This window comes from Balaenoptera borealis (genome assembly GCF_965194805.1).
Source record: "Balaenoptera borealis genome assembly, chromosome: 9".
In the NCBI taxonomy this organism is placed as follows: Eukaryota; Metazoa; Chordata; class Mammalia; order Artiodactyla; family Balaenopteridae; genus Balaenoptera; species Balaenoptera borealis.
The window spans coordinates 109,619,486-109,632,503 of NC_138873.1; the positions used below are offsets into that span (position 1 = coordinate 109,619,486).

Below are 13,018 nucleotides of genomic sequence, written 5' to 3' on the forward strand. Positions count from 1 at the left end.
TGCAGACTCACAGCTTCCAGTCGAGGATGTTTACAGCCGCTCACTGTCACAGGGACACTCCTGCTGGCTGTCCGGTTACCTGGAGGGTCCCTAAGACGGACAGGACACAATTCTGCACATCACTAAAGTATCACCCCAAACCAGAAACATTCTAGGGAATGTCTCCAGTTCAAAGCCCAAAGCTTCATGCATGTCTGTTATTCAGCTACCAGATTCCTATAAAATCCTGTGATAATCCAGGACAACATATGCCGATGGCGTTCATCCGTCACTGTTAGAGACAAGGAACACACAGGCGATAGCAAGCTTACTTGACATGCGTGATGTAATTAAAATCCTTCTTTGAGTGAAGTGACCAAACATACAAGTTAAATTATGCTAACAAGATAAAGTGCACCTTTAACATTAAATACTACATTTACGTGACCTTAGACTCTCAATGAAAATATAAAAGGTTTATTTCAAACACTATAACTTCTGACCAAAAAAAAAAAAAAAGACTTACACACTGCTTTCATATATCACTTTTGCTCTGAAATCTGCTCCCAGAGACAACTTGTACAGTCAGCTGGTTTTTGAAAGAGTAAGCATCAGGAGAGAAATAGAAGGAATAGCAAGGTCTGTAACAGGCATATATCAGTTTGTGGGTCAAAGTTTCCCACTGGAAAAACACAGAACCTATCACTTGCCGACAGGGTGACGTACATTAACTCCAGATCTGAATGTTTTGAATTCCACTCCCATTCTCTTATGAAAATAAATGAGGAAAACTGAAGGGTAAGCTCTATCAGTCACTGCTTTCCTGAAGTAATTCAAAACCCTTCCGCGCCTAGTGAAACATTAAGTTGATACAAAGAAGTGGGTGTGCCTTTCCCCGAGATTTGTTTTTAGATGATGTTACCAGAAGGTTCTTAAGTTGCAGAAGTCTTAGTTTGTGATACCAAACCCCAAACAAAAACAAAATCCACACAAACAGTGTCATGTTTACTGAAACGAACAAATGTGACGAGCTCCATAAACGACTTTTTCAAAGCAAAGGGTAACTCTATCCCATTAAGGTTAAGAAAGTTAATCTTTGAGGCAGCAGGTGAAAACAAGCTGAATTATGTTGTGGCCTTTTGCTTTATTAACTAAGGACTTTGAACTATTAAAACTTCCTAGGGAACCACATTTTCTCAATGGGTCAAGTCACATAGGGGAACAAAGCAAACTTTATCAGTGCTGTGCGATTCTACATTCCAGAAATTCTTAGTACTTGGCATTCATATACCACTGCTGACTAGGGCTTGAGTCGGTTCAGCAAACGCAGCTACAGCTTCCAACCTTGTGAACTTCTCACCAAGACACCCCCTTCTTATGAGCTGGTCACAAATAGACAGGCAGGATACTCTTTAATTAAAACAGATGAATACCAAGCCTTACACCCTGTGAAGACATTGTAGAGCAGTAACTGTTTACAAAAAGAATATTTTTACTCCCATAAATTTTTCTCCAAGTGACAGATCCCCTACTTGCCTTGGAATCTTACCACTTTTCAGTAATGGCTTTAAATTAAAAACGACCAGCACAAACTAGGCAAGCCACCTCACATAACAATTCAGTGAACGATGAAAGGGATAGTAAACCCTCACACGGCTGTGAAAATCCAGCCTTTGCTCAGAGCTCTATGAATAAACGTTAAAAAAATCCTCCAAATAAAGCACGAAAGATCACAAGATCTTAGTTACAAGGAGTTGTAAATGGAAGGGCATTTAACAGGCACTGACAGAGCACTTCACTGCCTGTATATACAGGCTTCCTTTTTAGCAAGGTACCAGCTCGAGGAAATCTATGTGAAAGGTAAAGCAGATTTAGCCCAACAAAGTGCTGAACAATTTTGCCAGTTTAAGTGAGACTCAAAGTTATTTAGTTTAAACTATTTCCTTGTTTTCTGGTTATTAAGCAGCATCGGTTCCACTTGGAACAGCAGTTCTTAAAATGAGAGGGTGGTAACAGGCTTATCAGGACAGATTCTTCTAACCCCACGTACCCGGCCTGCTTCTTGCCCCAAACACTCTGCAGTTCTTATTCAGGTGGGGAGGTCGCTGAGTGCATTTGGCAAAAGCTATAAAATGATTCTGCTGTACCTTCCTGGCAGAGAACCACTGATCTAGAAGGATGGAACTAAGTAAATTTACTCAAGACTAAAATATCTTGCCATTACCTGAGAAATGTGACCGATAAATCCACCAAAAAATCATGAATTAATAACAAATATGGTGGAGTAAGATTCAATTGTGTCCAGTCCGACAGGCCCTCATTTGTCTTCTATAACCTGGAAATACTCACAGAAAACTACTTAATTCAAAACCATTGGAATCAGGAAGACAAAGCTCCTAAAAGTTTCCCCACCCAAACGTGCAGCTCTGGATGTCTATACCTTGGTTACATTTTATAATCTCTTCACATTAGTTTTAACTACTTGAAGCATTAATTTCTTCTGATGGTGGACAGTACAGCACTGGCCCCGGATAAACTTTACAATTTTTTCTTAGCTACCCTATACCATTCAGTCTTGAATCCTCTTATTGACTCTACAATCATGATTTTTTTTAAGCTATGCATAACTAAGAACAGCTTAAAATATTACAGCCACTCAAGCTCCCTCACCTCCTAAACCCAGTTCTCTGGATTTTGAATCAGAGTATTTATTTATTTATTTATTTAACATCTTTATTGGCGTATAATTGCTTTACAATGGTGTGTTACTTTCTGCTTTATAACAAAGTGAGTCAGCTCTACATATGCATATATCCCGAAGAGTATTTAAATTAAATGGCCCAGCCTCGATGGTGAGATTTCAGGCACTTATCAGCAGGTGGCAGATGTTACCATTGCTTTATTTGTTGATTGACTGATTGATATTAGGACTCTCCTTTGGCCATGGAAATGCACAGGTGCAATGTGGGTGGCCTGCTCCACTGTAGAATGATGCTTCTCCCCCTGGCTTCCCCTTTCTCCCCAGGTCCATCCACCTCCACCACTCTGGTCCCTGAGCGTTTGCCGTGGTACTCCCGGAAAAGGGAGCGTTTCATGTCAGCACAGAACCCAGCATCCAGGCTCTGCACTGAATCCTTTCACCCACCATCTCTCTGGGGGCCAAGGGCCCAGGCAACAGCATCAACGGTACTGGCATCGGCCCCATCCCTTCCTTCAGAAAACCCATCTAAAGACGAGAAACGCAAGTGCTCTCCGCTTCCTTCTGTAGAAAGCATACATAGAACTAATCTGAAATGGAAGTAAAATAAATGTACCAACAAAATTCTGCCCTTTAAAATTCATCTTCATCTTCTATTTATACTTTATATTTAGTAGTCCACACTGTTTCTAGGCTAATTCAAAGGCTTCTAATGCTCATTATATTTCTTGCTAATAACAGCAATGATGAATTTTCCCTTGCTATTTTCTTTTTGTAATTAATAGGAACACAGACCTGCCAGCTCCTTGCCTCTTGAAAGTGGCTGAAGGCTGTAGGAATTGACTGGGAACAACTTCCCATGGATTGTACCCACATGGAAAGTTAAGAAACTCAAATTCTAGGAAGAAAACCATTGCCTGGAATAGTAGAGAGCTTACAGAGTTATAAAGAGTAAAGTCTCTTCTACTCCAGAAATTAATATAAATATTTTTTGTTCAGTTAACATTCTCTAAGAATTAAGCTAGATAAACCATGTGTTCTCAAGTTTATAGCCGTATTTTATTTTATTTTTTTTGGCTGCATGGCTTGCAGGATCTTAGTTCCCTGACTGGGGATCGAATCCGGACCCTCAGCAGTGAAAGCGTGGAGTCCTAACCACTGGACCACCAGGGAATTCCCATACCCTTAACTTTAACACAACCTTTCTGTTGTATTCCGAGCAATGTCTACGCACAACCTCGTTTTGACCCTGCCCTGGTACGATGAAGCATTTACTGTCATCATCATTACACAGGCAGGGACACCAGGCTTGGAGAGCTGGAATCATATCTATCACTCACTCTCCCATTCTGATGTTTTGCTTATTGTAAGCTCTTCTGAATCATTTGTGGAGTCGGGGAGGGTGTGGGTTTGAATAAATATGAGCTAGTTAATTATTATTCAATAAAAATTGTTTTCATTGTAAATTGGGCATAAAAATTAGTAAATGAAGAAAACTAAGAGTAGAAAGAAATATCTAGATCCTTTGGGAGAAAACAATTCGTTTAGTCACTAATTTGTTCATCATATATTTATACATTTGCCAGACTCTCTTTTATTTATTCATTTTTTTATGAATCCATGTTTAGTTTAATATCAATACAGGTGGAGATACACACACATATTATTAGATCGATAGATAGATAATGTGTACACTCATGGGTCGATATATACACATATATATATATTTTTTCTGTCAGTTAAGAGGGCCTAGAATCTATGGCCCCAGTAATAATGAGCGCATCTATTTTCCAGATCTCTTTTTCTTTTAAAAATTAAAAAAAATTTTTTTTAATTTTTATTTTTTATTGAAGTATAGTTGATTTACAACGTTGTTTTTTTTTTCAAAAGGTATTTCTTTCTTTCTTTTTAATTTTTATTGGAGTATAGTTGACTTAAAATGTTGTGTTGCCAAACTCTCCTTTAAAATGATAGTGATTTCCAGTCCAGGCCAAGGTTCCCCAGACAGGGGCTCTCCAGGCTTATGAGAGAGTTTTGGGTTGTTCTTCCCCCGCACCCCGCGGGCCCCCATCTGCCTGAGCCCCTCCTCTCCTACTTGGGCTGCGTCCTCACTAGGGAGGGGGATTCCCGAGAGCCAGGGTATCCCAGCCTCCAGGCTCCCACTCCTCCCGTCCCTGGTCACTGTCAGCAGTTCCCAGGCTGCAGCCCTCAGGCCGCCTGCTGGCCCAGCTCCCCGCCCTTCAGGGGCTCCTGCTCCTTAGACACCCCACAAAGAGCAACTCTCACCTGGGAACACGGTCCCACTCCTGCTGAAACAGAAGATCTATTTCTAAAGGGTCATTAGGGGAATTTAAGATGAATTTCACCGTAATAACCACATGGCAGAATTCAGAATTCCAACCAGTCCTTGTTTTTTTTAAAAAATCAAACCTATTAGATTACGTAATCTTTAAAACGTATTTACAAAGCTATGCAATGATATAGAACATTAGCTATCCCGGCAAGTTAAGGAAAAGCCAAGAAAGAACTATACGTATGATATAAATGTTATCATGTTAAAAATTCAGAATACACACATACGATTTTGTTCCTTCTGCTTTTCTGTATTTTACAAGTTTTCTTTAATGTGAATACTTTTAATACAAATATTTAGAAAATATGGATCCATTTCAGCCAGAGGAATTAGTATCTCTTGCATCTCAAGAGTAATGTAGGCAGTACCAGACACTTTTCAAAAACGGTGTTCTGTCTAGATAAATCTTTGAAGGGAGAGAAGACTGCGTACACTTCTTCCCTGAAGGCTGTGATTCTCTGTCAGTCACTGCTGAGGCTACTGGAGCGGCCCGTGGGTGCCTTCCACATGGTAGGTGATCAATATATTCTGGCCAAATGTTTGAAATGTTGATTAGGAGATTCTCAAAACACACCTTATTCATAATTATCCAGGATCTTTCTTTTGAAAAGTTTATGAGCTCCCAGCTCTTTAAAATGTGTCTTTTCCACCTTTAAAAGTGATGAAATAGACAAAAGTTAATGACTGATCCTAGTTTAGCGCCGGAGCTATAAAATGAAGATGGGACTCCCCATCCTGTGGTCTAGGGGACCTGTCTTGAGACCAGCTGATGCTTTTGCCGAGGTGGGAAGACGGGGAGGCCTGGGCCCTTTTGGTGGATGACCGCCCTGGACAGGCCTCTGCCCATCACGCAGCCCATTTTCTCTGTGGATGGAGACTAACGGTAGTTTAGCTCTCCACCTTGCAGAGCTCTTCTGAGAAGTGACTGAGAGCTGTATGAGACAGTACCATCCACGTGTTAGTTGTTTTCCCTCTTCTTGCCTTCTGATTGTGAACATGTTAGGGCAGATTCATCAGAACAGTGGTTACTAACGGAGGTAAACCTCTAATGTCACCTGGGCCTTTAAACTAGTTGCGTGATGGCATTTGACCTCACTGGATATCCATTTTCTCAACTGTAATGAGAGGGTAAGTCAGACCCTAAAACTCTTCTAGCTCTAACACCCTATGACTCTAATTCCTTCATTGCTTATATTTATGAGGTAGGGGTGGGGACTGGAGTTGGAGAGGCTCAGAAGGATGTTTTAAAAACTGAACATACGCAAATCATGGAAGCCGACTTCCCTTAACTAGTGTGAGTTTTCTTAGTACAAAGGAGCACCAATAACCCTGACTTCATCCACCATCACTTCCCACAGCCACACACTCTAAAATAGCAGACTGCAAAATGGTTGAGAGTACACTGACAGACACGGTAGTTAGCAGCTGACTTGGGAAGCTTTCTACAGAAGGTCTTAATTGTCTCCAATACTATCTGGCCTGGGAACTGGGCTATAAGTCACAAAAGAAAAGAGCCTCATATACACCTTATACCTGTGGCACACGGTGACAAAAAATGTCTATTCAGGGTCCAGCCTCCTCACCATTCCATATGGAGAACGGGCAGCTTCACCTGACATAGCTCACTGCATCTCAAAATCAAAGACACTTTCATCAGGGTTTTACTGCAAGTTAATGTTTGACTTACACTGTTCTGGGCTAACAGCGGCTTAGCTGCTCATGGAAGGATTTTCTAGATCTTCAACAAAATATCTGTAAACTCATAAGATAAGAACCACACTTGAATTCAAAGAAGAAGAGTTATTAAAAAGCTCATGCTATAATTTCATCCTATTACATTCACCTAATTAATACGTACTCACAGCAGGTTTGTGCTAAATTTGAACCACAAGGGATAGCAGATGATGGAAACACAGTGTGACTGGCCCTAATTCCATTTGTGGACGTAAGTATTAAGTATGGAGGTGCAGATGCTTAGGTCAACCAAACAGCCACAGAAGCAGCAGTGACTAACCACCAGCTACTGTTTTGCTCCTCTTGCTTCCGGGAGGAGAGAAAGTCTGAGAAAGCGTGCGACGGTTTCCATTACCTTCCGGAGACTCAGGTTCCTAATTCTAAGAAAACCTGGTGTGGCCGTAATCTAGGACATACAAATGCAGAACATTTGATGAACCGTGGAGAAAAATAAAAATTTCCATGATTATAGGAAAGATGGACAAGTGGGGGAAAAATGGATAAATGAAAAAAGAACAAACGAGAGAGAAAAGCTCCCTTCCCCCCTTTCTACTTCCTAAGGGTAATTCATTAGTGATTCTTGAAATGTTTGTTATTTCAAGAATTTATGCTACTGCCATGCAATGATCAAAAAAAAAAAAAAAATTAGTTTGTCTTACTGAGAGGGACTTAATTAAACCTGTTAAGACCAGGACCCTCTATCCAGGAAATGAATAACTATTTAAAAATAATTTCTTCAAATCAATACTTTTACTATTTAGATTAGCTCAACATTTTTTATTTAAACCAGGTGTTTTTCATAAATGCTACTGAATAGTGTACCTTTCTACAAGGAGCAGGACACAGAGAGACTTCAGGGGACGTATCAGAAACGAAGCATCACAATGTTTAAGGGTAAAATTAACCATATACTTTGGATTTTCTGGAAGCGTCACAATTACAATGATTCTGTCCCAATACAATCAGAAATCCACAGGAAATACCTTCAGATCTATGATCTGACCAAGTAAAGTCATTAGAGATGATCTAAACAGCATCCAAAAAAATCCTAGATTCCCAAAAGAATTAACCTCGGTTTTACATACTATGGAACAAAAGAGCCACACTTTGACTTTACCTAAACTATTAAGAGGATTTATATACAAGAAGAGTACTTTACAGCCACTTTAAAAAAAATAACTGATGAGTCTGATTTAGTCTTTGAAAACGTGAATTTTTTAAAAACCTAACACATTGGTTGCATTCCAGAGCCTGAAAGTCCTAACTTTTCTTACTTTTTCTTTCTAAAGCACTTCTTAAAATTGCCTCTGGTATTTTAAAAATATGCTCGGAACTCTTAGGGCTCCAGCAGTTTTTTAACTAATAAAATAAACACAGCAATTGAGTACCTGCAGTTCTGCGAACAGTATTGTTTGTATTCTAAGCCCCATCCACAGAGGCTACAGAAAAAAACATCCAGTATAAACAAATATTACTTAGATCCCAGTGGCATCTCAAAGCAGCACACCCAAGTCTCAAAATGCAAAAAGGAGAAATTTTCCACTCCCACTGTGATTAACTCCCTGGCAAAACTCAGGTCAGGCAAAAGGGAGTGAAACTGCCTCTGTTTTGGTGAAGGTGGGGAGGGGATGTGGGTATGAAGCAAAGCAGTGATTCTTTTTCTTCGTTTCTTCACCCTCTTTTTTCCCCTCAATGCATCTGTTCTTTTCCCTGTCCCTCTCCTGTCTCTGCATTCCCCACTTTTAGCTGTTCTCTCCTCTTCTTCCATCCCCAGTTCCTACAGAGAAGACAGCTTTGTCCTTCAGTTTCCTTGCTCACCACCAGTCTCTGAACTTCAGACGACCACCCCCGCACACATCACTGAATAACGTTTTCAAAGTACTACACACAGTAGGGCAAAGAGCGAGAACGAAGTGGGCCGGCGTTAAGACTGGGGAGAAATGTCTCCACCAGTATCTGTAACACCCAAACTTCCAGCTGAGAAAGCGGCTGAGGCGTCTGGGGGAAAAGAAGCTGGAGGCCCGGAAATGCTAGGAGGAGTGGGGCACAGAGGCGCTGCAGCGTGAGAGCACATCCCCGGGAGGCAGCCCGGCCTCCCCCAGGCTGAGGGCGGCCTGAGGCCCGGGGCGAGGACTGTTCAGACAGGACCACCACTTCCCCGGCCTGCGGGGGCTCCTCTCTCTGCCTGGCCTTTGTCTCCACAGCCCAACGCAGACATGGACGTGGAGGAAGGAAGCCGGTCTCCTCGGTGCGGTTGGGCCCAGCTGAGCGCCCGATCCTCTCCACGTACACTCATCTTCCCCCAGCCCTGCCACATCTCTCCGCTGATTCTTAGCACTGCTGTCAAGTTATCCACTCCGCCTACGCTTACGCGTCACCCTCAACTCAAGGCCTGGCCCTACGATACAACTCTGCGCCTTAGCTTTCTCAATGGTAAAAGGCTAAAGACTAACTGCACATAATGACTGCAGGGTCAAGAGGACCACGCAAACGCATCCTTGTGAAGTGTTGAGAAGAGTGTCTGGCACATGAAAGTATGACATAAGAACTGGTTAAATAAAATGAAAATAAAATAAATTATCTGTGAACACATGTATCTGGATTCAAAGGACAGAAAGCTCTTCACGATGACAAAACAGACTTCAAAGAGAAAAGAAGAGCAAATATATTGATTTTTGTCACTGTGGGTCACCAGGCCAGGAGGATTACCAAGAGGGATGGCCCAAGGAGCCAGGCTTTATCTTCATGTTCTGTGTTAAACCACTGCCAGCCTGGTCCTGAGACACTCCTATAGCGAGGAAGGAACTAAATCTGTTGAAACCACACATGCCAAAATGGAAGTGTGAGAGTTCACACTTAGTCTGGGATATCCTGTATCTGACCACTCAGCACTGCAGTCATTTGCACTCTTTATGTATTATTTAGATAATATTATTTAAGAGGCTTCATTGTATATTCTTAAAAATGATAGGAAAAAAAAATGATAGAGTTGGAAGTTAAATGCTTCCGGGAAAAGGACTTTTTTCTTTTGGAGGTGGGGCTATGATGATATGAAAAGGACAGCTGTAGGTTGTAAAACTAAGGACAGAAAAGGACAGAGAAAAAAAAAGATAGGGCAATATGGAAGGAAGGGGAGACAGTGATGAGAAATAAGGTCAGCTTCATGGAACAGGACTATCTCCCGTGCTTGTAATGTGTGACTGAATAAATGTTATAATGACTCCAAAGCTTATTATAAACAGGGAACAAAATGCATTCCAAATATGGAGCTCCATATTTGAAAAGTATAAAATTACCTCATGAACATAAAAGCTCTGGTTTTAATTTGATCTCCCCTATTTAAAAATTGCTTTTAAGACAGAAATATTTGAAAAAAATGTCTGCAGTCTCAAAGGTAAGTTACCCCAAATTGGCAATTCCATGATTTAATTTTTCTATCAACACTTAGCAAAAAGTGTAGCTACCTTTCCATGATCATTAGAAATATTAATTTAGAAACCTGTAAGACAGCTAACAATATTAAAAATTTCCATAGACTGATTTCATAAATTTAATACTCAAATGTTTAAACATTTCAGCTGACGTTCTCTTGGTGATAGTAATAAAACATTAAGCTTTAGCAAAGAAATATATTTGACTTTTTTTAAACAAATACATCATTTATAATAAAACAAAATACTACTCAGAGCAATTCAAGGAATATAATTAGAGTTTGCTATAAAAATAAATCCTTTGAATCCTTGTTTAATAAAAAGTATTAGCACTGATAGTTTTAATCTACAGAAACGGACTTGAAAGATTTTCGAAGTTTATTATGTTAAAAATATGTAGTGTAGCAGTGTTAAGCATCTCTAAATTTTAGCATTATACCTCGAAGAGTTCTAACTTCTGCTAGAAGGAAAAGTATGCCTCGACTAAGCAAGAAATTTCCATTACTCCTATCTTAAGAAGTCACACCCCATACAACTAATGACAGGAAAACATTTCAATTCAAACCTCTGACACTCTCAAGCCTGAAGCAAAATTTTAAAAAAATACAAAAATAAAACACAACTCACATTTTCAGGGAAGAAAGGAAACTCTTGCTAAATAAGTGGCAATTATGCTGAAGAATTTATATGCTAAGCACGACTGAATGTAAAAACACCAGAGCAGTCAACCATAGCTTTAGCACTTTGAGTATGATTAACAGAATGAACTTTCAAAGGTCAATTAAATGTCAACACACTTTAAAAAGATACTCTTCTTAAGTCTGGTCAGTGTATAACAGTACCTCACAACTTAGGGGTACCCTTCTTAATTTAAGGGTAATGTGCATGTGATATATGCACATACGTGCAGATTTACACGTCACCAGCCAGATTACTACAGAAAGTCATCCAGCATCTATCCTAGAGTTTGACTATGTTAATGCTTTTCAAGTTACGAAACGATTAAAAAGTAAACCGAACTCTGTTTGTTATACAGCATTATCCAATGAAGATGAAACGCAAAGCAAATCATAAATGTTAAGACTAAGGCATATCCAACAGTTTATCCTATTTATTCCATCAGAGGAAGTCATTCACGAGCTCACCCTTTATCGTCCCTAATATACCATCCTGCGAATTCTTCGCCCACTAACCTTCCCTGAGTGCTTGTGGTTAAAAAGCTTACCCCAAAAGCTACCTGGCATTCAAAAATTGCCCACTTCAGCATCTGTGGGACACAACAAGGCCTGAAGGCATCCAGCGCCCATTCCTGACATTTTCATCCAGGAACTCAGTAAGAGCCCCCATCCCACGCCCGTAAGGAAGGCCAAGTTGTCACAGGACCTCAGAAGGAGCAGGGATCGTCAACGTCATCTGGCCCAAACCTCTCCACATTAACAGCTCAGGACACGTGCAGCCACAAAGCTCCCAGGGCTCCTCACCAGGTGGCAAGTTCAGTCTTACTTTTAGTCCAGGGTTTCTCGTTTGCATCAGATCTATCATAGACTTGTTCTCCATTAGGACTTTGAGACCAGGTTACAACTGACCAAATAGCTGTGGCTACCATCGGAATTCAGAGGAGGATGGAAGTTTTAAGATGTTCATGATCTGGGAAGACTTCCAGGGGAGCTGGAAATTGAAGATGAGTAGGATGCGGAGGGTTGGAGAGGAGGCATCACTAAGGAGGGAAGCAGGGTGAGCTAAGGCACCCTGGTGACTGAGGCCACTATGTGGAGTAGGATGGAGACCCTTGTTTTAGGAACAGGCAGAGGAGGGACAGACAAAAGTGATGAAAGGCTTTCGACTTTAGAAACCTGACACGAAGACAGCAAAGGCTAACCTAGCAACAGGTTTGCCAGAGGGAATGGAGGTGGGGAGAGAGAAAGATCTGAAGTGCCTCTTAGGGGTCTAGTAACATTCATAATATTTTACAGGGCTGTTGTTAGGAACTAGTGAGCTGATGTGAGAAAAAGCACTTAGAAAAGTCGAAAAGCTCTAGAAAGTAAAGATGTTTTGAAAAGTCAGGGGACAAGAGCCTCTCTAATCACGGCCCCATGGCTTGACAGCACGCGCTTCTCTGCAAAGGCAAACTTGGAGCTGTGCTCTGGATCTTCTCCTATGGGATCAGAGATAGAAATCTCTTCCTTCAATAATTCCAAAAGCTGGATCCCAAGGGGAGAGACGGCCTCCACCCTGACGTCCCTGTAGGCTGAGGATCCCTGATACTAAAATCCGAGGCCAGGGTTACAATTTTGAGGCAGACCGCCGCGTGATCCATGTTTTCCCTCACTGAGTCAAAGCAGCATATAAAGTGCCCAGTTAAGTGGTACAAAAAAGGGGCAGGAGAAGAGACAGCACCGGAATAGCCAGGCTGTGAGCGGGCATCAGGGCCCGCACGCCACCCTCCCGGGTCCCACCCTGGGCCCCACTCTGGCTACTCAGCAGGTGACCTTCCGTGTCCACTTCTCTGTGCCGACTTCCTCTCGTCTACAGCGACGCCCCAGGGCTAAAAAAAGGAATTCTGAAAAGTTACCATAATAAATTAAAAGGTGCGCATGCGGCGTAGATACTGAGTGACAGTTATTACTGTCACTAATTTGCACCTTACATAATTTATAATCTTACCTAATTCCCCAAACAACTCCCAGGAGGCAAGTACCATTATCCTCATTTTTCAAGTAAGGAAACCGAAGCTCACGGGGTCACCTAGGTCGTAAACGGCAAAGCCAGGATTTGAATCGGGTGTGCCGGACTCCGCCTAGGCTTTGAACCTTCCTCCTAAAC

At 41.4% G+C, this 13,018-nt stretch overlaps 1 protein-coding gene and 1 long non-coding RNA gene across 2 annotated transcripts in view; both read right to left on the reverse strand.

The window, feature by feature from the left end:
* Positions 1 to 2,996, reverse strand: part of LOC309634721 — a 42,274-nt gene extending 39,278 nt beyond the window's left edge. Inside the window, exon 1 of the long non-coding RNA XR_014248367.1 lies at positions 506 to 2,996. This is a non-coding gene — a long non-coding RNA (uncharacterized lncRNA). The remainder of the gene's footprint in view (positions 1 to 505) is intronic.
* An 8-nt stretch (positions 2,997 to 3,004) lies between these two features.
* The window catches only part of LOC309635181 (uncharacterized protein), a gene marked incomplete at its 5' end in the record, with an annotated part of 57,564 nt that continues 47,550 nt past the window's right edge, over positions 3,005 to 13,018 (reverse strand). Inside the window, one exon of the mRNA XM_082406061.1 lies at positions 3,005 to 5,680. Within this exon, the coding sequence (XP_082262187.1) occupies positions 5,377 to 5,680 (304 nt within the window). The 3' untranslated portion in view covers positions 3,005 to 5,376. The remainder of the gene's footprint in view (positions 5,681 to 13,018) is intronic.